Below are 25,217 nucleotides of genomic sequence, written 5' to 3' on the forward strand. Positions count from 1 at the left end.
TGCTGAGCAACTGCACATCAGCAGCAGCTTTCTGTAGATAAGGATAAATGAGGGCAATAATGGAGACACTCTCCACTGTCTTTAAATCCCGAGGAGAGATTTCTGCCCATCTGACATGCAGCTGACTGGGCTTTCCCTCAGCTTGCACTGTGCGTGTAGAAAAGACAAATGATATTGCTCTGGGAGATCAGACTGCTGAAATATAAAGGGAGAGATGTTATCTTAGCTCCCAGGAGAAATTTCTTGGCGTGTGACTGCCATCCAGGTGGTGATAACTAGTTATAATTTATTCAGGTAGAAATGCCTCTTCCCACTCTAACAACGTTTTGTTTGTTCTGTCCTGAATAACAAGCCCACCAATGCCCTGGAAATGATGATTCGGAACATATGTGCAGAGTTCCTAATACTGTGCAATGACAAGAAGTTTCATCAACTCAGATAAATATCCCTGCCTCCTCAGCAACAGTCCCTCATACTTCAGATGTCTCACTTCCCCTACCTGCCAACATGCGAAATCTATAAATAGGGCCAACTGGGAGAGGGACAGGGGATGTACACTGCCACCCACTAGATATGTTAGGCGAGGGCATACGTTTGGACGGAGCTAGTGGTTACTAAACAACACAGCACTAGGCAGCAGAGGCCTGACCCTGCAAGGCTGAGGCAGTCTGGCGGATCACTACTCAATCCGGAGCTGCCTCCAGAGCAGAGTGGCTCTGGGCATTTCTCCAGCTCCTCTCCATCTCAGAGGCACAGGTCTGCACTGCTCCCACACCTGCAGCAAGGAGCCCCCCATCCCCACAGCAGACCAAGCTGAGCTGATGGTGAGGAGATGCTGGCAATGCCTGTGGGGTGCAGCGCTCACTGACCTCGGTGTCAGTCTTTCCATTGCTGCCTCTGTGTTCTGGAGCAGGATACCAACAACTACCTACCAGCACCTTCCAGTAATCTACCATTATCTTCCAGTGTTGCACCAAACACCCTCTGGCGCAGCAGTCCCCATCCCTGTCTCTCTGCACAAAGGCTGCTCTCAGTGGTTCGCAAGTCCCGGCAGGGCAGGTCACCCGTTTCCATAGCAAGGCCAAATACCTCCCTCCACAGACTTTCTTGTACAGCCAGAGGCTGAATCTTGCTCTACATTACACACCCCTTTCTCACTGAACCCAAAAGAGCAATGGAGGGAAACGGGATTTTTGGCTCACTCCTCCTGCTCACGGGACCATTTGTTACAAAGAGCCAGAAGCCCGGAACAACCCAGTGCAGGTCTCAGTGATGTGGAAGCATTCAGTGGTGGTGTGTCACATTTGCACAGGCCACTCCTGTCAAAAAATACCACTAGGAGCCTACTCTTGAAAAAATCCTGACCAAGCAGAAAGCCACTGCAGCAGTAGTGCAGAGCAGCTTCTATGTCCAGGCCCTCTTTTGTCCTCCCCTCCAAGCAGAAGGCTCTTTGACAAGTATGAAATGGCTGTTTGATGAGTACAGAATAACCCGCTTTCCAACCAGTGTCTGCTTGCTGGTAAAAGCTGTTAATTGCCTCGTATAGTCTTCTGTCAGCAACATTATCCCTCCCGTCCTGCTGAGACTGGGATGAGAGATGGTCCTGTTCAGTGGCTGCAGTGAGATATGGAGAGGGCGAAGATGAAATACAATATGAGAAATAATATCTACAGTAGCAAGCAAGGCTAACTGAAAAGCCGTAAGAGAAGCAGGATTCCAAGGAGAGAGGAATGCTGGGGGATGAAGAGCATGGACTTCTCTTGACAAAGGTCCAGGATCATTTTGAAAGTGCCCAAGAAATTATTTTTTAAAGTCTATTTTTAATACAACCTACACGTGTGATGAGAGCGCTGCCTGCCACACCACTATCTTATTACTTCCAAGATTAGCAACAAAAAGATTAATTTAGACAGGATGGAATATTTTCTACCAAAACTGTCACTGCCTTCTGGGGAGCAAGTCTGACCTGAAAAGATCACGTACAGGGAAATCCCACACCACAGGCAATCCCTCATGGATGGGAGTCCCCTAGCTGGAAATACAACAGTTTGGGTTAATTTCAGCACAGCTGGGGTGACTGCTGATGACATCATGTGACTGTAATAAGTCACTATAATTGATCATAAATATATGTATTCCACTACAGCTGACAACAAAAGCTGTGGAGACAACAGTGGATGAGGCCTACATGCCTGTTGTCTGAGGAAAGGTGATCAAGTAGCTATTAAATACTAAAATGAGTCTTTGGTTCAGGAGGTTCCTGAGACACATGGACCCGTGAACCAGGGAGTGAATCTTCCTGCACTAGCACGGCTCTCGTGCCCTGCCCTGCACATTGCTGTCACACAGAGGGAGAAGCAGGCTCTTTGGCTGGATGCTCTGCTGGGAGGCCATGTAGGTGTTCTTATGTACCTGTACTGAAGTGACCCCTGCAATATGGGGAGCCTTCAGGAGCTTCCCACCTGCATGTCAGTGCTTGTTTTTCTGGTTTACACTTTAATTCCTCCAAGTAATATGGAAATAAAAGGATTATGATCACTCCCTGTCGTCAAGAGCTGCAAAACCCAGTGACAAACCCTCTCAGCCCTCTCTAGTGCTGGTGTACACAGAAGGTGACAGGCTGCTGGAGCTGGAGCCTCTGTTGCCCAGCTCCTTGAGGCTCAGCCCTGAAGCGAGAGGCTGAACTCCTGTTCATATTGATGGACACGCAGGGATGGCCCATCTGGGGACACCAGATTAAAAGCTGATGGCACAATGGAGAAGGCACAGCGTTTGGGTTGTACTGAGGGAACTTGCTCACTTATCAACATTTCTGCATTCTCTTCTTTGCCAGAGACATTGGTCATATACTTTACTTACACTGAAAATTACCTCCTCCAAAGACAACTGAATCATTTCTCCAAGTTGCTACTAACATTTCTAGAGAGCACCCTGCTACAAGGGAGCCAAATACAGACAGGCTTCTGCAACCACAGCCCCCTCCCAGCCCCACCAGCGCTTTCACACCCTGGAAATTCATCCTGCTCAGGGGTCTCCACAGCAATCACTTCATCCTTTCCAAAACAGAGCAGCTGTTTAGCTGTGGCTCAGCATGGCAGGTCAGAAGATGACGACTCCCATATCCAGTTGAGACTTGGGAACTTTTAGGGAAACAAAACGCCAGCTGTGTAAGCTGGAAGAGGGCTGAGACACCTGGTCCAATACTGCTGCTCCCAAAACTGCACCAAGCTTCCCTTCCAAACACGGGGACTTGGCTTTAAACTGCCCCCAAAGCAGTGAGCTCTGGCAGGAGAAGCTTCCTTGGTCTCACATGAAGAATCTTCCCCCACTCTGAACAAGGAGGGATCCCTGACTACCAGCCCAGCTCAGCAGTTCTTAGCTGATGGAGTTTACAGAAGTAGATCACAGTGTGAGGTGGGGTGGGATGACTGCAGCCCAGCAGGAGCATGACCTTAGAAGGCAGAACCAAGTCACAGCAGGCCTGATGCCAATAATACACTTAGGCCTAAATGTTCCAGTTTTTCATGTCATTCCATCAAAAATCTTGGAGAAACTTATTTTTGGCTGAACCAGGTGTCACAGAAAAGAGTGCCAACTGCAGTGTTTCTCTGTTAAATCAGGAGGAGACTCAGTGCAGAGATGGGTGCAAAGCAACCAAACAGCAGAGGACTGTCACCAGAGGCTGCAGCCGCTCAGTCTCACAAACATGATCTATTACACCCAGGCTGCTTTCATTCCTTCCCCTCTTCCCCCACATCACACACATTAGCAGGAGGATAGCAGGAGGGGTGTCACTGATGCTTCGCAGACACCCAAATGTGCTGTAAGTGCCACCTCTGTAGGCAGTGCTCTACACTGGTGGCTTAGAGGATGAAAACATTATGTGTCTGGCTCTGCAAAGTCTCTGTCTGACCCAGCTCCATAGGAGCACACTCCCCTACCCCTTCAGATGGCAGCTCCAGCAGATAAGGCTACTTCTCAAGCTCCTGGGTGGTTCACAGTCAGGCTGCATCACCACACAGGCTCCAGGACAGAGCATCCGCTCTTGAAAAATACTTCTGGCCACAGAGAATTCCTTTCTCGCTCTAACAAGGCTTGTGTTCTTTACTTGGGAAAGCACATCGAACTCAAGCAGCAGGAAGCGGTGTGGACCAGTGGCTAGAACACTGCCCTGGGGCAGCAGGTCTGTCTTCTAGTCTTTGCCCTGCAAGAGGCTTGGGTGAACTTGGACAAGGCCTCTCCCTTCAGCTTGGACCTCTCTCTTCTCCCGTTTGTATTTCAACTGGAAACGGTTTCCAATCCAGGGGCAGAAGCAGCCTATGAAATGGTTAAATGCCACTGAGGTGGAGAAGCGTGAGTCAAGCCCTTTGAGACATAAGCCATGTCTGGGTTGTTTCCCCCCCACCGCTCCAGACACCCTGCCACCAACACTACGGGTCTCCTCACCATCACGCTTCAAGGTGCAAGTGAGCAATTGCTGCACAGCTGTGAGCCCTGAGACCCCACACCAAATTCCACAGTCCAGATTTATCCTTTCATGGTTGTTATATTAATGGTTGTTCTCTACCCCGTTCATCCCATGGGAGGTCATGCTTGACAGAGGGTCCTTCACAACGCCAGCCTGTCTGTGCGTGACCAAAGGACACACACTGACACTGTATCTCCCGGGTTATCAGTCCAGCCTGCTGGAAAAGCCACATCTCCTGTCAACCCCCACGCGCACACCAGCTGTTCCTGACTCTGACTGACAACGTTTGTCCATTAACATATGCTCAGAAATCTCTATGAGGCTTCTACACGTCTTTTTAAGATCATCAGGTCTTTCAGGTTGACATCTTCATGCACCCTCACAAGCAGTTCTTGTGATCTTCACAAATTCTTCAGCCACCCTCACAGCAACCCTATAGCACTGCTGCGTACCAGCGGATTGAGGAAACCGAGGCATGTCACCAGAAGCCACTTCCTTGGCGTTGTAAGGGAGCTGACAGCAAAAAGAGAGGAAGAATTGCTACTCCTTGGTCTAACCAACCATCCTGTGCAAGGAAGAGCTCAGGCAGGTTGGCCCAATGCCCAAGCACTCTTGCATCCTCTCTTGCCAGTTTAAAATTCTGAAAGCATTTTGCAAGCAAATTTAATTTCGTGCTTAATACAAAGACGAGATCATTTTGTTGCAGGTGAAGAATGAAGTGTCTTCTCCCTGAATTACAGGATATGCCTTTTACAATGGTAGGAGGTATCTCTAAGATATTTAGGAGTCAATCTGTTTGTTTACAATTTAAAATAAATTGCCCTTTAAATATCTGGCAGCTGATATGACCCCATCATTGTGCCGGAAGATTTACAGAGTAGTTGCTAACACCCATTTCCAGAAAGAACAAGGACAGGTTGTTCCTGTGTGTCCGTAGCCACTGGTCATGTTAACAAAAATGCCACCTGTCCTTCAGAACCTGACACCATGAATACCAGTAACAACTAATTACACCAGTAAGGGGAGAATTCAGAGCATTAACAGCAGCACCTGATGTGTTTCCCCTCTTCTACATATTTGTGTTTCTTTGTTTCCTACACTGACCTCTGATTCCCTCTCCCTCCATGCCAAATTAATTGTGTTTGGCCTCTACTCCCAGGACACTGCCTGTGGAAAGCTCCTCTGAAGCACCTCTCTCACCTGTCTGCTGCCAACACAGTGAGAGGCAGAAATCAGGAATGAACTGCCCCACAGTGTCATTGTTAATCCTGCAGTCTCCAGTGTACGATGAAGCCTCTTGCCAGACCCCTGCGCAAGTCACAGATCTCTGCAGGCCAGTTTCAGTGACTAACATCAGCCCAAATTACTCAGAATCCAGGGCAAGATCTCTAAGGGTGCAGGACCCACTACTGCAGCTAGATTTTTGAAGGGACCTACATTCAGCACTCCTGAGAAATTCAGGAAATATGACCACAATCTGTTGGATCTCTATAGTGGTGCACTTAGAAATGAGGACAAGATTGAGCAACAAGCTGAGAGACATAAAGTAGCGAATTCTGCTCCCTCCAGCCAAACTCTCTCTTATTCCACTGCTGCTGTGCTTTAAACACAGTGACAGGGATGACATCTGGAAGATAACTGAGCTGGCTGCATCCGAGTTACCTGGGGCAGGCAAGAGAGGTGCTGGGCAGGGGGAAAGCCAGCAAGAAAGGGAACAGAAAACGGTCTCCTGGAGGTGCTGTGTGTGAGATCTTCCTCCCATGACTATGCAGGAAATACACACGCAGCTAAACTCTCCCTCCCAAGGAATTGGAAAACAGTCTCCTGAAGAAGGGACCTGAAAGTAAAATGCAACTTTCAAGATCACCTTATGTTCGGTGGGTCTGTCTTTGAAGCACTGACCTAAAAACCCGATCCCTGCATTTGGTGTCTCAGCTGCCTGGGTCATTCCTTTATTTACTCCAAAGGGATCGCTCAGTGTCTTGTCACCAGTTCAGGCTGATTCCTCCAGGTGTCATCCAGCTTACTGCAGCCCCCACAAGAAGCAGTGATGTGTACCTTTGGGCTGCAAAAGAACACGAAAAAACAGATTGCTGTGATAACAGGCATGTCAGAGAAGATAAAAATACCTCCTCACCCATCATGCGGGGAATGTTAATAATATAAAATCCCCGTGGTCATCTGGCTTTCAAACCTGTAAAAACTCAGACATTTCACAACATTGACAGTGTCCCACAGCCAGGCCTAAGGTTCTGCTCTGAAGTGGGATCCGCGCGTTAGCACCAAAGAGGTTTTTCCGCTTGGCAACACTGGAGTAGGAGGAAGGAATTAGAAGTCCCTTGTGCATCTAATACCCAGGATTATTCTCATGGAATACTTCCTTGGATCCGTCCAGCTGATGTAGGCCACGGTCCCATAACAGACTCCAACTGAGTGTGGGGGGAATGCAGCTGTGACAGGGTCAGGATTTTACACATTACGGCAATGGGGTGAAAAAACACTTTTACATCAGTAATTCCCATACATGAGTGCATGTAGGACATTTTAAAGGCTGGCAGTCTTCACAGTACATACATTCTACAAACCCTAAAACAAGAAAATCAATTTATCCCCCCCCTAAAAACTTAAAACTATCTATGCCAGATAGACATTCCCCTGTGATTTACATATATTTATGCCTGAATATATCTCACCTTAGTCTTCTCACTTTTATTTTCATCAAAAAGCAAACTCTGTCAGGACACCCCTCCCATGGCGGGCCATGGCTCCACACAGCATTTGTTGCAGGCAGGTTCCTGTCACGGAGGTGGGATGGGGCTGCAGTGGAGCTACAGAGACACGGCCAGAAACGCCTGCCCCTGCCCTGGCCCACCCCAAGCGAGGCACAGCTGCTCCAGCCACCAGCCACAAGGTTTCAAGAAGTTAAACCAGAGGTCTAGAGGTTGGGGTCTCTTCCTCCCCCCCCCCCCCCCCTTTCATCAGTGGATGCTTTTTACCTGAAAGAGAATCAGCTCCTGACTTTATCCAGTGCCACGACATAAAGCTCAGGCAAATCAGAAAAAAAAAAAAGAAAAGAGAGATAATACTTTGGGCCACCCAGCTGCAGAATGGAGCTTCCCAGGGAGCTGCCGCAGGAGCAGGGCCAAGGGTATTTGCATGCCTGAATATAAGGATGGGGCCACAGAAAATGGGGCAGGACTCAAGATACTTCTGTAGACACATCTCAGAAATGTTCTCTTTGGGCAAACACAAGACCCCACGGCCTTGGAAAGGCACAACATTCTTCTTGGCACAATGATGGAGCAAAAATGAGTCACTGGTTTCCAATACAAGATTGCAGACCTGCGGCCTTTGAGCCTAGAGGATCGGGATTATCATTTAGAGCCACGCAGGGCACTGCTGAGGCCCGCGTTTCCTCTTTGATGGACACCGCAACACCTCCGGCTGCACCGCGCGGCCCCCTGAGGGGAGAGCCCGCTGCTCTGAGGGGGAACGGGGCTCTCCCGCGGCTCAGCCCCGGGACGGGGCAGCCTGGCCGGCCCGACGAAGGGGAAGCCAGGCGGGAGGGGCCCAGGCCAGGGCCGCCGCTCAGGGCCGAGCTCCGCCGGCGCAGGGCCGCCCGCCAGCCCGGCCCCTCAGCACTGAGGGCGGGAAGGGGGCGCGGACCTGCTCCTCAGGACCCGGCCGGCCGACCTGGCCTTCCCACTGGCCGCGGGTACTGCCTGTCACCTAACGTCACCCTCCACAACCAATGGGCGCGCAGGGAGCGGGGCGGGGGCGGGGCTGGCCGGGGCCGGTGAGCATCGCGCGCCGGTGTGGCGGGGCAGGTAGGGCCGGGGGGGCCGCGCTCGGGGCGGGCTGGGGGGAGGCTCGGCCGGTTCCCTCCTCTCCCTGCTCCGCTTCCCCGCCGGGGCCCGGGTCCGGGCTGTGAGGGGCCTCGCCGGGGCGGGGCTGTGCGGAAGCCCGGTGGTCGGTCGCTCGGTGGGTCGGGGCGCGCCGGTGGCGGCGGCTGCCTGCGGCCTGGACGGCCGGAGGCGTCCCGCAGGCCGGGCCCCTGCAGCGGGGCGGAGCTGGGCTGGGGCAGCCCCTGCAGCGCTGAGCATCCGTGGCCCTCCGGTGGGAACTGAGGAGTCGCCGCCGGGCGAAATCCCACTCCTGGCGTGGGGCCGGGGGCCCGAGCGGGTCGGGGGTGGTTAGAGCGCAGATCCCGGCGTGGGGCAGCGGTGGGCAGCGTGTGGGAGCCGTCAGAGATTTAGCCTGAGGAGGGCTTCGGGTGATGTTAAATGTGAAGAGTTTGTTGGGGTTGCTCCCCAGGGGAAGGGCCCGGGATGGGTGCGGGCAGTCGTGCTGTGGCCATTCCTCGGGGGGTCCCGCTGGGAGCTGCCACGCTCCTCAGTCGCGACCTCCGAGACCTTCGCCACGCGCGAGTCCCCCTCCTCCGCCGGCATCCAGAGTGCTCCTGGGTTGGGGTCGGGGGACAGGTGCTTTTAGGCAGATGGCTGCTGTAAGCTCGGCGGTCTGTCTGGAAGACAATAGCTTTAAGACATCTATGAAGGGGCCCCTTTGGGCCGGCAGAGATTGGAAGAGCTTTTTGTAAACCGCCCTTTGTGTGGCCGCTGGTGTTTTACAGTTCGTGATGGGTGGAGTCTGCCTAGGTGTCATTCCATTTATTTTGTTACTGGTAAACATGGTATTTTTCCCCTGCTTTTATTAAACCACGTGTTTAACCTTGCTTTTATTACAAATGAGAGTTACGAGTTGTTCGGATGACCTGAATTTAGTTGAGCGGGCTAAACCTAAATTCTAGGTACGTGCTGCATTGTTGAGTTAAAAATGCAAACAAGTAGTAGCCCAAAACCACGATGGGCAATGTGCACCGTGCAGCTCAAATAAATCCTGGGTTAGCCAGAATTTTTGGTAAAGAGCTAAAACCCTGATGTGCAAGGGTGTCTCTAAAGAAACAACCTTTGTTTCAGGAGATTTCTGCTAATAGGTGCAAAGGGTTAAGAAATCCTGTGATAAGATGATAGGACTGGAATGCATTTTAATATGTTTTGCCAGGTTACCTTGTTAGAAGTGGCTAGTGTTTTGTTTAGATAAAGAAGAGAGGAATTTGGTGTTTGTAATCCATAACATTAATTTTTAGAGTGTGGACATAAGATAAAGCAAACAGTGATAGAATATTCCAGTGATGTAAATACTAATGGAATTATGTTAGATAATAGAGTACAATCTCCTGGAGTAGCAGTGGGATTATGTGTGTCGTATGAAGCTGATTAATGAAGGTGTAAATTACCTTCCCTGAATAAAGCTGTGCTGAAGTGGCTTTTCAGAGCTCTCCCCGAGGTGGCACCAGGAGGCCTGCTGTGCCTTTGGTCTCTAAGCGGGCAAAAAAAGACTTAATTTTGCTTTTTGTGGGGAAAAAAAAAACAACAAAAGAACTCCTATTCTTTTGGATTTGTGCAAACACGCGTCTCTAGAACAATTTCATCTATGCATATGTAACAAAAGGCTACCAAGCTAGCAACTTGAAATAGTTTTAAAAAATTAGGATTTTACTCAACATGTATTTTGGGATAAAGGAGGTTTAGGAATTGGTAAATATTCCACTCCCTTGCCATAGCTCATGGCTCGCAAGAGAGGGAAATACATTGAGCCATATGCTGACTCAAAGCAAAACTTTGAGTATCAGAAGATGAATGATTTAACATTTATTATACAGTGCTGCAGTGAGGCCCCATGTACTTCTTTAGGTCGCTTTTGGTCCATGTTTCTCCCAGTTCTGTATCTTTTACTGAGCAAAACTGTAAGCAGTGAAATACCTGTTGCAGATCTCCGCAACAGTAAGAGAGTTAACAGGAGGTTATGTGGAGTTGCAGAGGTCAAATTGTAGGAAAGTCAGCAGTATTTTTTGCAGGACTGTGGTAGTTTGGATGTGTGGCTTTAGATGGTGGAAGCTTTTTTGATAGGAGTGTTTCTTGTGATCTGTGTAAGTGTTCCCAGGAGTTTCTGACTGGCATCAGTCTTGACTCAGGGATAAATTTCTACTTCCTGGGCAAAATAGAGGCAGGTGGGCCAAAAAAATAGCTCAAACTAACTCATTCTGGCTCCATTCAGCTGAGATCCTCTGTCCTGGATGTGAATTTTTATTTTCTCAGGTTTCCATGATGTTTGTGCAGTGCACACAGAAGTGTGTGAGCTCTGTGCTGCTGGTCGCGCTGCTGTGCTGCATCCTTTCTCCTCCAGCACAAGCCAGCAAGGTGAGTGAACACCTTCAGGCACAAAACCCACAAATGGCAGAGAAGCAGCCATTTTTTCTGTGGAAGTTTGCAAAGATAAAGAATGTTATATCAGATGTGTATTTGTGATATGTAGAGCTGTGGATGTACGTGACAGTGGCCTCTGCCCTGCCTTCTGCTGTGTTTTGGAGTGCGTTTTAAAACTTATTTGAAAAATACCTGGTGTCTGGAGCAGAGGTGCTCAAGACATCTTAAAACTGTGAAGCTACTGATGTGAAAGAAGCAGCGCAGGAAGAAAAGATGTGGTGTGAAGCCCTCGCTCTCTTGGAGGGTGTTTTGCCTTTTCCCACACCGCTGGGTGGTGAGGGCAGCAGAATATGCACGTTTGCTTGCTGATGTGTCTCCTCTTGCTTCTGCAGAGCTCGGAGGACATCCGCTGCAAGTGCATCTGTCCCCCGTACCGGAACATCAGTGGGCACATTTACAACAAGAATGTGTCGCAGAAGGACTGGTGAGTTGTGGGTTGAAGCCTGAGGGGTCGGTCCAGGAAAGCCAACGCTCGGGAGTCTCCAGCTGGTGCTAAGGAAGTGAATTCCCTGCCTGTGCATTTGCAGAGGAAGTTGTTTTGGTCGGTGATGTCCAACCTAGGCGAGGGGCATTTCTTGAACAGAGATTGAGGAATCTGGGCGGTATGATTTATTTATTTATCTATCTATTTATTTATTTATTTATTTAAGCCACAGCTCTTAGAAGATGGAGGGTGTAACCCTCCAGTCCCTTTCAGCTGGACTGGATCCCTGCAGAAGGTGCTGCAGGTGGGACTCTGGTCTAGCTGAGCTGTGAGGGGAACTTGTAAAACCAGATCAGCATTATCAGCCTGACAGGCAAGCTGGGACACAGAAAAAGTCACCCCAGCGTCCTTCCACGGAGCATTGGTTTCACCTTCTCCTGTTGCTGATTTTGGTTTCTTTGTGTTGCAGCAACTGCCTGCATGTTGTGGAGCCGATGCCAGTGCCGGGGAATGATGTGGAGGCCTACTGCCTGCTCTGTGAGTGCAAGTATGAGGAGCGCAGCACCACCACCATCAAGGTAACTGCGGGTCTGCTCCCTGTGGCTGGCTTCTCCTTGCTGTGCTATACCTTCCCAGGCACAGCTGGACCCGTGGGTTCCTGGAGAAGAGCCCAGAAAGGGAAAATAAAACTATCACAGCTAGTACACGGTGGTAGTGCCAGGGGCACCGTGTCTGAGAGAGGAGGGCTGCTGGCAGCAAGGAGCCCACTGCACAGGAACCCAGTCTTCTTGCTGAGGAGGTGTGACAGTGCCAAGCACCTCTGAGCGGGGACCCAACTTGTTGGTCTTGTTGGTTTGACATGTTCTAAATTGGCACAGTGCGGAGAAGATCTAAACGGTTTATGCAGTGATGGCACTTGTGTCTCACCCGCCTTCCCCCAAGTGCAAGAGACTTTCCAGTGAGCAAAATTAGAATGAGAGATCAAACATCAGAGGCAACTGTGAAGGGAGCTTCCTGGCTTCTGTGGTGCTTCTTACCTACACTACTGATCCTTTTCCACTGTGCTGTCCTTAACTGCAGGTGATCATCATCATTTACTTGTCGGTGGTGGGGGCACTGCTGCTTTACATGGCTTTCCTTGTGCTGGTGGACCCTCTGATCCGGAAGCCAGATGCTTATACCCAGCCCCTGCACAATGAGGAGGAGAATGAGGTGAGGGTGCATGCGGGTGGTTGCGGTCATGGTGGAGGCAGGGTGGTAGGGTGACAAGAGAACAGCTGACGGGGAAACAGAGTGACTTCATGTTTGTCCCCTCTGATCCAGCATGGGGCCAGTGCCGTTGCTTTTGGGGCACTTAACACAGGTAAACATTTAGACTCAAATCTGTGCAGATCATGCTGAAGCAGAAGGGAATATTTGAAATACAAGTTCTGTATCATAAGCCCAAGACAAGACCTGCCCTCTGGGGCAGGGGGATGGCTTTTCACCATTTGGCCTGAATTTGGTATGTCCATCTAGATGGAACCAAGAGTCAAACGGTTCTCCTGTTTGTGCAGTGTCCTGGTTGTACTTCTGTGGTGGTGAGCTTCCAGGAAAGGATGGGTTTAATTATTTGCTGAAACATGGTGCTGGCTGTTGTTTGACCCTGCTCTGGGGCTGGGCTCTGTTGTATCTTGTTCCTTGTGCCTCTCCCCAGAGCAGGATTTCACTCAGATCCCATTTTTGGGGGGGGACATTGGCGTACAACATCTTGGGCAAGAAGATTAGGACCCAGCAGCAAAGAGAGAGGCCCCCTCCTCCCTCAGATTTTGGGGGAGAACAAATTTCTTGCTGCATGAAATTCATGCAATTTCAGCATCCAGCATACAACATCCTTGCCCTTGGGAGAGAGGCGGTGCTTTAGGGGGAATGATTCCTGGAGGATTTCAGAACAAGAGCACCCTGACTTGTAAGTCTTTTCCCCTTCCCCTGAGGCTTTCCTTCTCTTGTAGGGAGATACAGAAGGCACAGAAGGCTGAGATGGGGATGGTCTCTGAGAGGAGATGTTGGAGGCAAAGCTGATGGCCAGTGTGGAGGAGTGGAGTGGCTGCAGGCACAGTGATTAGCTCTCATGCTTGATTGCATCTGTGGCTCCCGCTCTCTTTGTGGGTTGCAAGGGCTGTCCAAGACTTGCTGCCTGTTAGTGCAGTGTGTGGCTCTGTGACACAGCTTCCCCTGGGGCTTTCTCAGTCAGACACGGGCAGTTTATGGGGTGCAGTGCCAGGCAGAGGTCTCTCCTGGATCTGAGCCCCTTCCCTTGGTGGAGCTCCAGGGCTGTGCTTGGGCTGCTGCCCCAGGACCCCGGCTGCTGGGAGGAGGCTCCTGAGGAGGCAGTACCGTAGCAATGGGTGACTCTCGATGCTACTGAGGAGCTCAACTGCACTTTAAGAAGGGAAGCTGCAATATTTGAAGATACTCTCCTTTCCTAGTCTGAGAAAACCACTGGATCAGACTATCCTGTTTATACTTTGTTGTAAGTATAAACTGTTTGGCTCAATTCTCTCATACGCTGATGTAAGTGAGGAGTAGCTGCTCTGACCTGCACAGTATCCATTACCTCCCTCTGCTGAAAAAAGGAGGTCCTGCAGAGGAGATGAATTGTATCCTAAAAGTATGCTTTTGCTCCGCAGCAGTAATTCAGGTTTAGATCTAGGTGCACACTGATATTAGGTGAGGCTTATCTTAACTCCAGTGTGCGGGACTGTAAGCTCTTTGGGATAGGCCTTGTGATTGCTGTGGTGTTTGTGTGCCACGATGGAGCCAAGGGGCCTTCTGACATTATTGTGGTGTAAACGTGGTGGTTTGGAGCAGCCTGGACAGCAAGCCAGGACAAAAGTCCTGCAGCACCATCCAAGAAACAGATGAGCAGCTACTGTGTAAGCTCGTGCGCTGCAGACAGCGGAAATTGTTGGCACAATTTCACAGGGTGATGCCGTTTGTTTTAGCAGTGGCTCAGTGCAGACTCCTGGCAGTGGATTTCCAGCACAGGTTTAGACTTAGTGCAGTTCCTCTCCTGGCAACTTTTTATCTGGGGCCTGTGACTTTGACATGAGTGATCCCCAAGAGCTGCAGCTGGGGGGCTGGTGTTGAGGAGCTCTGAAAATGAGGTTCTTCATCAGGACAACTCAAGCTTTGAATTGCTCTTTCGGTTTGAAATTTCTCCTGGGGTCAAGCCACCACCTTCTGTGTTCAGGCTGGGCATGCCTTCATCTCTTCCACCGTTTGTTTCCATTGCAGGATGCTCGCTCCTTGGCCGCAGCCCCCACCCCATCTGGTGCTAGAGCCAACACGGTGCTGGAGAGGGTGGAGGGGGCCCAGCAGCGCTGGAAGCGCCAAGTGCAGGAGCAGAGGAAGACAGTTTTCGACCGCCACAAGATGCTGAGCTAGATCTCTGCTGAGCACCGCTTCCCAAGAGACAGGGTAGCTGCGCTGGTCGAGACGGACAGCGAGTCATCCTTCGGGACATCCGTGGTGTTTGACTGAAAGCTCTGACCCTCTCTGATTTGCCGTCTTCATAGAGAGAAGCAGACCAAAATGCTTACCTCTGGTTTTGTCCCCCTGCCCTTTACCCCTCAGCCCAGAGGCTCCCTAACCCTTGCCCGGCCGAGGTCCGCGCTGATCGTTAGCCCCGTGGCTGCATGTGAACGGTCGTAGGCAGCGCTGTGCCCGGCTCAGGGGCTGGCTCGAGCGGCGGCTGCACTCCACACCCTGCGACCCCTGCTCGGCCAGCCCACCCCCGCATCGGAGACAGGGGTCTGGGTACGGAGTGTTGGGAGCTGGCTGAGTCTTCCTGGGATAAAAGTAGTGGGATGATTTTTTTGGTGGGATAAATTATGCGGCACTCCTCCGGGATGAAGAAGCCGCCGCCTCCTCCAGTTTGCACCGATGTTAACTGGGTGTCGCAGTGCATTGCCCTGGTGGGAGGAGGGGGGGGGGGAAGACTCCCTGCCAGTGCTCAGCTTCTGCTTGCACTTAGCCTGGTGTAAACAGAGTGGGTTTCCACTCTGTTCGGTGGAGTCCATTCAGATTTACACCAGCATAACTGAGACTGCAGCTTGTTTCTGTGTAAGTGAATATCACAAAACTGATTAGTATATTCACAAGTAAGAGACCAACAGGTAAAAGGTTCATGTACATTTATGTCTCTTCCTGCTTTAGCAGTGGATAAAAACATACTGAGGAGAAAGCTCTCTGTTTATACCCATGCTGGTAACCCTTGATGCTCTCACAGTGTGGTCAGGAGCATTTGTGTCCAAGAGAACTGGAGCAAAGGCTCTACTGGAGCACTGTAAACACTTTGCAGGGCCCCAGCACCCAGACAAGGGGACACTTGTGCTGCTCAAAACGCTCCGAGAGCTCTGACTGCATTGGGCTGGGTGGAGGAGGCAGAAGGGATTCCGCACCGTGTGTATTGATCCCACTGAGAACACTCACAATGTCAGGAAGGTGCTGGAGTTAATCATGTAGCATCTCTGTATTAAATGCAGACAAAGATCTATTACATGGTTGGCTTTTTTTCAGGGAAAAAGTCCCATCATGGCAGGTCTGGGGCTCCCAGCACTGCACAGCTGCTCTCCAGGCTGCCTTTCAGTGCCCAGAGGCGACTTGATGCAAGACCTCAAGACTGAGCTGTAGTTACAGCCCCCGGGTGTTCTGGCACTGCAGGTGGGTCCCTGTGCGCTCACAGCGGGACCATCTTGCTCAGGGAGAGCCAGGCTTAAACACCAGTAAACCAGAGCAGTCCTGCTTGGCACAAGTCCGTGTCAGGCTGCTCCGGAAGGCCGAGCAGAGCAGAATTCCTCGTTTGTTTAAAGCCGAGCAATTGTTGCTAAAAGCTGAACTGGGAGAGGCGCCGGTCACCGCCTTGCGTGCAAGTGCCAACAGCTTTTGGTTGAGCTGCCCAGCAGAATCCAGCCCTCCAAGCTGATCCTGCCAGACCAATCCCAGCAGAAGCTTTCTGGGGGCTTTGTGTGTTACTCTTCAGCACCACGCTGGGCTAAAAAGTACCCAGAGCTTCATGCTGTACTGAGGCCACATTTTCTGCATTCTGTGGTGCTCAATTGTTGGACCTCTCTCCCTGTTTTAGAAGGCCCATCTTCCCCCTCAGTGTGACTCCCTCATGGATACAGGGAATGGTCCCTGGGAACTGCAGCCCCCCGAGAGGGGGAAAATCTGTTGGAAGGGTCTGAACACCAGTGCTGCTGTGGCTGTCCAGGGACCAAGCCGGTGTGCTGGGTCCATCTGGTGGCCAGTGCCCCTCTGATCAGCACAGACATTGGGGCCACCAGTGGCAGGGTTCCTGCTCCCCATGTCCCTCATCCTGGAGGACAAGGGGTTTGGGGAGCGGCACCCACACACCTTCCCCTGAGCTCTCCCAAGAACAGCTTGAAACAGGATAGGAGAGGGGAAAAAAAATTCAGGTTAGAAATTGGGAGTCGGGCAGGTTAGAAAACTTAGATGGGGAAGGAATGGTGTGGAGAGATTACAGAAATCCCACTGCCTGGTTAATTATTTGGTTTGTCAATTAGTTGATTAGCTTTGTCCTGTAATCCCATCCTCCCCAGGAGGACATGTTTTCTACTGCCCAGCTTGAAACTCCCAAGCCTCTCCCGTACCCCCTGCACTGCTCACTGGACCCTGCTCCCACCCCCTCTCAGCAGTGCCTGCCGACCCTCCGGAGACCAGCGGCAGCGCCAGCAGGAGTCAATAATTTAATTCCTTATCAAAAAAGGCAGCGAGAAAAATTAAAGGCCCTCTCGGTACAAAATCCAGTCACTTCAGCAACCCGCCACACGCGTGGTCAGGTACCTGCCGCGGTCCAGATGTCAATGCTCTGGATGATGAGCCACTCGCTCTGGTCCTGGGTTACGCGGATCCTCACGCACTCCACAGGGCCGGGTGTGCCCCTCTCCAGCCCCCGCTGCTCGAACGTTCCCTTCTCAAAGGTGCCCACGGTGGTGTAGGCAGAGCAGTCCTGGCCATCGGCCCGCCGCCGCCGGCCCAGCTCCAGCACTCCCGCGTGCAGGAAATCACCCCGGCGCTCATCGGAGCCCGTGCGCACCCGGACACGGGTGACATGGGCTGGCTGCTGGAAGATGATGGAGAAAACGCTGCCAGCTGCTGGGTCTTTACCCCAAAAATACCCCTCTGCTGTGCTGTAAGCCTTGAGGGGCTCGTAGTTCTCAAAGACGGACATGCTGGTGAACAAGGCCGCTGGTGGGTTGTCTGGAAGGTCCAAGGCATCAGCCTGGAACTCGTCGTCCTCCAGCCGGTTGACGGTGCCCTGGAAGGAGGAGTAGAGGCCCATGTGCTGGAAGAGGGAAGGCTTGAAGCGGATGACGTCCTTCTGGGTGAGCAGGAGGCGGAAGTGGACCAGCAGCCAGTCGCAGGGCATCTCCTGGTAGAAGAGGAGGAGGAAGCGAGCCAGGCGAGGAAGGTCACTGGAGCGGTAGAGCTTACCGATGTAGCCCAGCTTGGAGAACTCGAGGGTGGCCCAGTTGGAGCCTTCCTGGGAGGCCAGTGCCTTGCGGATGCCTGTCAGGAAGGACTTGGCGCACCACACATCGTCCTCGATCATCAAGTAGTAGGAGGAGAGGTTGGCGGCAAAGGCAAGGAGGAAGGCATAGTCCACGTTCTGCTTGGACCTGAACCTCACCCGCTCCTCTGGGTCATTGTAGTTTCTCTTGAGGCCCTTCAGGGTGGGGTAAAACTCGTGGGGAGCGTGGATAAGCAGGAGCCGGCCCAGGAGGATGTGGTGGGCAAACTTGTGGGCGATGTTGGCGGCCACACGCATGTTCCACCTGGGGTCTGCATCAGCCAGGTGCACCACCACCACCATCTCCTGCAGCTCCTCCTCCGTCGACTGCTTGAAGAGGGATTGGAGCGTGGCTGGGAGGTAGTAGCCACGTGGCCGCCGCACTGATGCCAATCCCACGGCCAAGAATTCTGCAAGGCAAAGGGCGGGCGTTAGCAGGCTGGGGGGTGATCTGGGATGTACTGTGGCGAGGTTTTTCCCTGCAAGCCACAAGGAAGGGGCTCCAGAAAGCTCTTTGCATGGCCAGCACCCATGGATAATGCTATTTATGGTGCCATGTCCAAGGCTGGCAGGTCCTTTCTGAAGCTGAAGCCCCCAGCGCCTCAGGAGGTGCCCAAAATTGGCCCAAATGGCAGGGAGAGGACAGGATGGAAGTCAGGGCTCCTCTGAAGAAGAAATACTTGGGGAAAAACACCTTAAAAATAGCCAAACCTGGGGAAGGAACAGTGCAGAGACAGTCTACAGGGCAGAGATGGCTTTATGGTGTGGCTCCGCGTTGCTGGTGCCACCCCCCGGGGTGGGGCATCCTTCTGCCCTCCCCGCAGCCCAGCTGTGGCTGCATTTGTTCAGCCTTGCTGCAGCTTCTCTTACTGCTGGTCTGTGCAGCACTGTGCACATACTTGACCTCTGGCTTCAGCCTGGGCTTGCCTGGGGCTGCCCTAAGCCCCTTCCCGTGGTCTTTGCATGTGAGTTGCTTTCTGTGTGCCTGTCCGAGAGCTTTACCCCCACCTCCCATGCTATGCGTTTGTCCCATTGCTCCAGCCCCACCATCTCCATCTTCCTGACGGGAGAGCAGGAAACTCAACCCCAGGGAGATGGGCCCTCAGCCACACTACCCACAGAAGTCTGGGGAAACTCAGAATGTCTGTGGTCACCCCAATCCCAAGGTGCAGAAGCTTGGAGCACATAGACTTTTCTCTACCCCTGCAGCTCCTCAGAGCAGTGAGGGCTGGCTGGGGAGGAGGTCACCGGGTATGAGCAGGTCCCCCATCCCAAAAAGGCTGGAAGCAGACCCCTCCCCACCCTGGCAGTGATGGGGCAGGTCCATGCTGGGAGAGGTGTTCCAACTCAGAGCCCTGCTCAGCCCGCGATGCTGGGGCCACTCACTTTTGTGGGGTGATAGGGAGCCAGCGAGGAGGTGGTAGGAAACATTATGGAGTGCAGAGAGATCGTCCGTGTTCCGGAGGATGTGCTGGGCTCCTTTGGGCTGCAGCAGCTGCAGGACCGTGGCTGGGGCCAAGCCCCTAAGCTCCACCTGGATGGGAGCCACAGGGAACCAGGTCAGACCCCCAAAGCACCATGGGCACGCATGAGCGAGGGAGAATGACAACGGGGAGGCCCAGAAATGAGGGGGAGCCCCTGTCCTGCCCTCCCAGCTCAGGGGAGGCTCAGGTGTGTGGAGCAGCCCCAGAGAGACGAGAAGGCAGAGCTGGGGTGTGGGGGTGATACGGTGCAGGGAAGGGAGCAGAGCTGGGGTTGGGGTCTGTGTGGGTCAGGCAGGCAGGGAGGATGCCCCAGTGGGACAGAGGACTCACCTCCAGGGGATCCTGTTCCTGCTGGCTGCCCCCATGGAGGAGGAAGAGGAGGAGGAGGAGGAAGGAGGCTGTGAGTGCAACCGTGAGGTAGCGCTTCAGGGAGCATCGCATAGCACTGGGCCGGCACGCTGAGGCCTGTGGGAAGAAGGGGTGTGTCAGGCCAGGACACAGCCTGGGCAAAGCCCCCCTCCCGGGGCAGGATGGAGAGGTGGCCCCTGGCTGCACCCCCAGGGCTGAGCCCTCTGCCCAGAGCCCCCAGGGGTGCGCAGCCGGGTGCAGCCACAGGGCATCGTGAGGCACCCACGCACGGTCCTTTCAGGCAGGCAGGCGCAGGCCACCGCAATTCAGCCAGGAAAAAAAATCAGCCAGATGATACAAACCTCCCTGCCAGCCCTGCCAACACCCTGTGCAACAGCCCCGGAGCTGGAGGCAGGAGAAATGCAGGTGACACACCTCAGGGAAGGCTTTCGGGTTGGGGTGGCACGCCAGGAGCAGTCACCAAGATCTCTGGACATGGCACCAGGCCCTGGGAAATGCTCGTGTCTCAAAGGAGCCCGGGCTGCTGCCCCACCCCTCCTGCCTGCCCTGCTCCCCATCTGCCTCTGGGCAGCCACCACCGGCAGCTGCGCTCACCCTGTCCCTTGCTTGGTAGGACAAGAAAGCCATCCCCGAGGGGGAAAGAGTGTCATCTTCAAGGAATGTGTACTGCCCTTGAGATACTTCACCTTGTAGCAGGGGCGTGGCAGGAGGCTAAAAGGCTCCTGTGTTCACCTGGGGTTTTTCCATTGTAAATGTGACCAGGTCTGCCCTGGAAGAGAAGAAACTAGAGACCAAGTGAGTGCCCAGCCCCGTGGGGCAGACACAGACAGCCCCATCCAAACTGCTCAGAGCGCATCGGCTTGTTTTGCTCAAAGCATCTTGGCATGTAAACAGGGAGGAAAAGCCATGTAGTAAAACACTGAGAAAGCTGCTTGCCTTGCTGGACAAAGGCTGGGTTTTACCCAGGACTTCTCCTTAAATTCATCACTATCAACCGCCAGTGCTCAGCGGATGCTCCTGGCCCACCTGTGGTACCCAAACAGCAGAGACTGGTGCAGCACCTCTGTTATCATTGTCCTGGAGTGTGGGCTGGGCTTGTTTTAAGGAGAAAACCCCTGTTTTCCTGCCCAGAATTCCTTTGGGGGATTGTCAGCATCTCAACAGGCCAATGCAGAGCTGGTCCCCTTGATGCAGCAGCTGGTGTTGTCCTTGTCGTGCTGACCTCAGCCAGGAATGTGGCTCGTTACTTAGAGAGAAGCGATTAAAACAGAGCGAGCTGCTCTCTCCGAGGGAGGGTTGAGCTGAGCCGTGGCATTAGTGAGACCTATCTCAGCCAAGGAGAGCAGAGGAGCCGCCTCCCCTGAGACTGAACCCAGCAGCGGCTGAGCTCTGGTTCGTGCTGGTTCTTAGAAGTGTTCATGGAGATAACGAAGTCCTGGAGCTGCTTAAAAATCTCTGTCCCAGTCACAGCAGAGTGGGGAGAAGTGGGGGTGCTCACTGCCATGGGCCCAAAGCCCCCCGGCCTCTCCTTCCCCCACAGCAACAGGACCACAGCTTAGTGGGGAGCAGCTTTAGGGACCCATCCTGGGCCAGGGGACATCGTGCCCTGAAACCACCCTGGAGGTGGATTTCTGAGCCCAGACCTGCGTGATCTGTGGTGCAGCACTGAGGCCAGGGGGCAAGCTGGGAAAGGTGAGGCTTGGCAGCTAGCCACAGGCTGGGCTGGGCGTATTTATGCTTTGGGTGGCCAAAGGTTCTTCTGGCTGCTGGAAGGGCATCTAGCTGCCAGCGGCCCATCCTGGATGGAAAACAAGGTGCTGCTCTGCACCCCCAGCCCCCACAGGCAGCAGTTTCGTCCATGGAGTGGGAGCAGGGAGCCTGTGGGGAACAGGGGGTGTCAAACAGCTCGCCCCTCCAGCATCACAGGCTTAACAGAACAGGAGGTAAGGAATGCTGCCCCATAACTCGCCCCAAATTGGGCCCACGGAGGAACAAAGCAGCCCAACTAGATGGTCACAACCAGGGGCCACACCACTGGGACGCAGCGTCCTCTCTGCTCCTGCTTCAGGAGGCCTCCACAGAGCATCCCTGTCCCCACTCCTGCCCAGCACCTTGTGCACCCTCCCCACAGCTCAGCACCCTGCTGGGGATGTCCCCAAAAGCCATCCCCCTGTGGGGACATGGGGCCAGTGACCAGGAGCAGCTGGCTGCTGAGAGCCGCTTGCCCAGAGCCAAACTCCTCCACTTTGTTAGGAGACTCCCGGCCAAATGGGCTACGTGACGCAGCAGCCATGACTCAGTCCAGCAGCGGAGGGGAAGGAGAACGAGTAAATACACGGCCTCTGTCCCACGAGGCTCCGAGGAATGGCCGGATGCTCCCTACGCGCAGGCGCCTCCAGCTGCTTCCTCCGGCCCTGGGGCGAGCGGGGCTGTTTGTACAGGAGGGGAAGAACCAGGGCTCACCCGCCCACCGCCAAAAGCACCTTTCCATGCTGGGGGAAACTGAGGCACGGAAAAAGGTTGTGCGTCACCCAGAGGGGTAACGGCCAAGTCTCCTGCATCGTAGGTCAGTGCCCCTCACCACCTCCCCGTGGGAGTCCCCAGGATGGAGAGGGACAGGGTGTAACCCAGTCCCAGAAATCACCCCTCGCCTGAGCAGAGGACATGGCAAGTTGGAGCAGCACAATGTCCCCCACGGGCAAATCGCGACTGTTTGGGGCTGCGTGGGACAGGATGGTCCTGGGCCCCCTGGGAGTCTAACAGGGGTGCAGCCCCACACTCTGAGGGGGGTCTCTGCTCCAGGGCTCATCCCACAGCAGCAAGGGAAAAGCTGCATTTCAGTAGCTCAGGACTCTGGGAGCCAAAGCTTTAGGTCAGCCCAGGTCTCCCACAGCCCCCACGGCACAGGGGGGTCTCTGCAGGCAGCCTGGCCAGGGGACACTTGGGTCTGATCCGGCCCCTGCAGCTGACAGCGTGGGGACCCCCAGCCCACAGACCTGCCCTCACCCCGCCCAGGTGCCCCAGGCACCCCTGGCCCGGGGCACCCCCTTCCCGTGCAGCCCCATCCCGTGACACCAGCGAGATGGCTCCAGCCCAGCACCGCTCCGGACGCGCCCACCGAGGCAGCGGAGACTTACGGGGTGCGCGGCCGCCCGGCGTGTGGGCGCCCGGCGGAGCAGCCAGGCAGCCTCGCCGTCTCGCCAGGGTGCTCGGCCCTGGCAACTTCCCAAGGACTGGCTGGCGGGACTCCGGTTCCTCGCTCCGCAGAGCCCCACCCCGAGTCCTCGCCTGCCTCCCGCAGAGGAGGAGCGTCCGCCCGCACCCTCTGTCCCGCACCGCTGGGCGCCCGGTGAACCGGCCGCGGTGGTGGGGACCCCGGGCGGGACGGGGCGAAGGGCCCCCGGCTCCACTGTGGGAGTTAGGGCAGCCTCAGCTTCCTCCCGCCGGACTGGGTGTCCCACGGTGGCCGCGGCTGTGTCCCACCCATCCGCTCTCTCCGTGGGCAGTATCAGACCCCCCGAGGGCTCTCACGAGGCCCCAGCACCCCAAACTCCCGGGCAATCCTGCCACTTGGGTGGCGCTGGGGCGAAGACACGCTGTGTGCTGAGCCAGGAGTCTGGTGCCGTGGAGCTGCTGCATCTTTTCACCCTCGTTTGTTTTTCAGCCCTTGTGCTGAGAGGGCAGAAACCTGCAGGGCTGCTGAGCCAGAACCGCAGCCCCCACAGCACCCTGGGCCAGGGCAGAGCTGGCTGCCAGGATCCCACCCCGGATGCACCCCACGGGGGACCACAGTTTCCTCACACACCCCAGCCTGGGAATGAAGCCCCTTCTATCCCCGTGAACGGGGGCCTTGTGGGGGCCTTCCCATGGCCCAGTTTGTGCCCAGCTCCTCCACCTTCCAAGACTCATTTTTCTCCCCCCACTTCCTTCCTCCAGCCCCACAGCAGGAACCTGGCCCCAGAGCACCCACAAGTCACCCAACACATCGCTTGCACCCAGCTCAGAGCCAGGCGCCCCTCATCTTCCAACACTTCAACTCGCCCGCAGCATCCGAAGGGAGAGGAAGACCCTTCCCTTTCCCTCCCTCCCTCCCTCCCTCCCCCTTTTACCCACACAGAAGCGCAATCCCATTTCCCTCCTCTCCTACCTTTGGACAGGCCCCAGTGCCTCTTCCCAGGCTCAGCCTTCTACAAATCCCCCACAAAGCCCTGGCTGCCCCTTTCAGATGGAATCACCAGCCTCAGACACTTCTGTGAGGACAAAGGTGGCTGCGGAGAGATAAGGTAGGGCAGGAAGCACGTGGTGCCACTGGGCAGGAGAAAAGAGATGTTTGCAGGCTCCTGGATCTGCTTCTTTCACTCTTCCCACGCTGTTTTGATTTTTATATCCTTAAAATTCCCATGAAGGGATGCCAGGCTCTGTGTCCATGGGGTCACAGGGAGGTCGGTGGGGACGCCCTGCCTGCACTGGAGCAGCAGCAGATTGGTATTTGCACCCAGGCAGGGGCTGGAAGAGGCTGGGAGGGCCCAAGGAGGCCGGATGGCACAACCCAGCAGAGATTTGCTGTTTAATCACACATGGTAAGGAAGGGATGTGGGGTTTAGTGACTCACGTGGGGCATCTAAACGACTGGCAGCAGCTGCAGGATGGGGAGGGCTTTTCTCACCGCAGATGCCCCATGACCCCCATCCCTGTGCAGGAAGGAACCAGGGCTCGGTCCTTCCTGCCCTTGCAGGAAAAAAGGGAAGGATGGAGGGAGCCCGTGGTGCCCAGTGCAGCCCTGAGGTCCCCAACACTCATGGGTGCAACAGGCAGAAATATTTGCTTTTCAGGGAACACACAGCACTGCTATGGGGTGCAGCAGAGCCACCAGAATCCCCTTTTGGCCCCCACGAGCCATCTGAGGGTGCAGAGCTAGGGCAGGATTTGACCCTCTCCAGGCACATCCATGAGCTGGCCCAGAGCAGGAGAGGAATCCACAGCCAGGACACAGGCCCTGGCATCCACCACGAGGTGGTCCTGGGTCCTCCTGCCTTCCAAGCAAGCCCAGCCTGAGACAGCCCATCCTGCCACCCCCCTGAGCTACAGGGAAAATCCCAAATGCTGGTTGGGGTTCTGGAAAAAGGCCTCTCCTCCTATCCACTCCCCCCAGCAAGGGCCATGGCGCAGCCTCAGCACTCAGGCACAACCAGGGCCCAGCCCCCAGAGCTGCCCACAACCCCCCCTCTGGCCCAAAACATGGTGCTCACACTTCCTACTCGCTGAATAATAAATAGTTATTATTTTCCTGGGCAATAGAGAGGTGGCTTAAACAGGGCTAAAAGGCATGTTTCTGTCCCTTCCAACTATTCTATTCCAATTCTATTCTATTTTTGCTTGTTCTTGGAATAAACTGGAGAAGAGAGAATCCCCAGGGTGCAAAGGCTGTTTTGATGGGGGCACACGACTGTGCGGGCGCAGACCCAGCCCAGGGGGCTGGGCAGGAACAGGCCCATGGGGACTCAGAGCAGGTACCAGCCACCCTCCCCACAGCACCCAGCCCTCGCCCTGCCCTGGCTCAGCTCCTGTCCGA

The 25,217-nt window shown here is 54.2% G+C and overlaps 2 protein-coding genes across 8 annotated transcripts; one reads left to right on the forward strand and one right to left on the reverse strand.

Moving 5' to 3' along the window:
- The first annotated feature begins 8,242 nt into the window (after window positions 1-8,242).
- TMEM9 (transmembrane protein 9) lies at window positions 8,243-16,776 on the forward strand. Of its 5 annotated transcripts, none has more exons than XM_074925633.1 (6): window positions 8,243-8,295; window positions 10,627-10,728; window positions 11,127-11,218; window positions 11,688-11,796; window positions 12,299-12,430; window positions 14,495-16,775. In XM_074925633.1, the coding sequence occupies exons 2-6, from the start codon at window positions 10,633-10,635 to the stop codon at window positions 14,642-14,644; spliced, it is 579 nt and encodes a 192-aa protein (XP_074781734.1). In that variant the 5' UTR covers window positions 8,243-8,295; window positions 10,627-10,632; the 3' UTR covers window positions 14,645-16,775. The 5 variants fall into 5 exon arrangements, with proteins under 5 accessions (XP_074781734.1, XP_074781738.1, XP_074781737.1 ...); XM_074925637.1 differs by lacking the exon at window positions 8,243-8,295 and adding an exon at window positions 8,428-8,449; XM_074925636.1 differs by lacking the exon at window positions 8,243-8,295 and adding an exon at window positions 8,486-8,584.
- A 178-nt stretch (window positions 16,777-16,954) lies between these two features.
- On the reverse strand, window positions 16,955-23,913 carry LOC141969443 (alpha-1,6-mannosyl-glycoprotein 4-beta-N-acetylglucosaminyltransferase-like). 3 transcript variants are annotated; one of them, XM_074925216.1, is made up of 4 exons: window positions 23,793-23,913; window positions 19,607-19,741; window positions 19,179-19,326; window positions 16,955-18,202 (listed from the first exon to the last, which is right to left on the reverse strand). In XM_074925216.1, the coding sequence occupies exons 2-4, from the start codon at window positions 19,715-19,717 to the stop codon at window positions 17,058-17,060; spliced, it is 1,404 nt and encodes a 467-aa protein (XP_074781317.1). In that variant the 5' UTR covers window positions 19,718-19,741; window positions 23,793-23,913; the 3' UTR covers window positions 16,955-17,057. The 3 variants fall into 3 exon arrangements, with proteins under 3 accessions (XP_074781317.1, XP_074781318.1, XP_074781316.1); XM_074925217.1 differs by lacking the exon at window positions 23,793-23,913 and adding an exon at window positions 22,783-23,046; XM_074925215.1 differs by lacking the exon at window positions 23,793-23,913 and adding an exon at window positions 20,332-20,987.
- Window positions 23,914-25,217: the final 1,304 nt, after the last annotated feature.

The sequence above is a fragment of the Athene noctua genome, chromosome 23, assembly GCF_965140245.1.
Source record: "Athene noctua chromosome 23, bAthNoc1.hap1.1, whole genome shotgun sequence".
NCBI classification, from domain to species: Eukaryota; Metazoa; Chordata; class Aves; order Strigiformes; family Strigidae; genus Athene; species Athene noctua.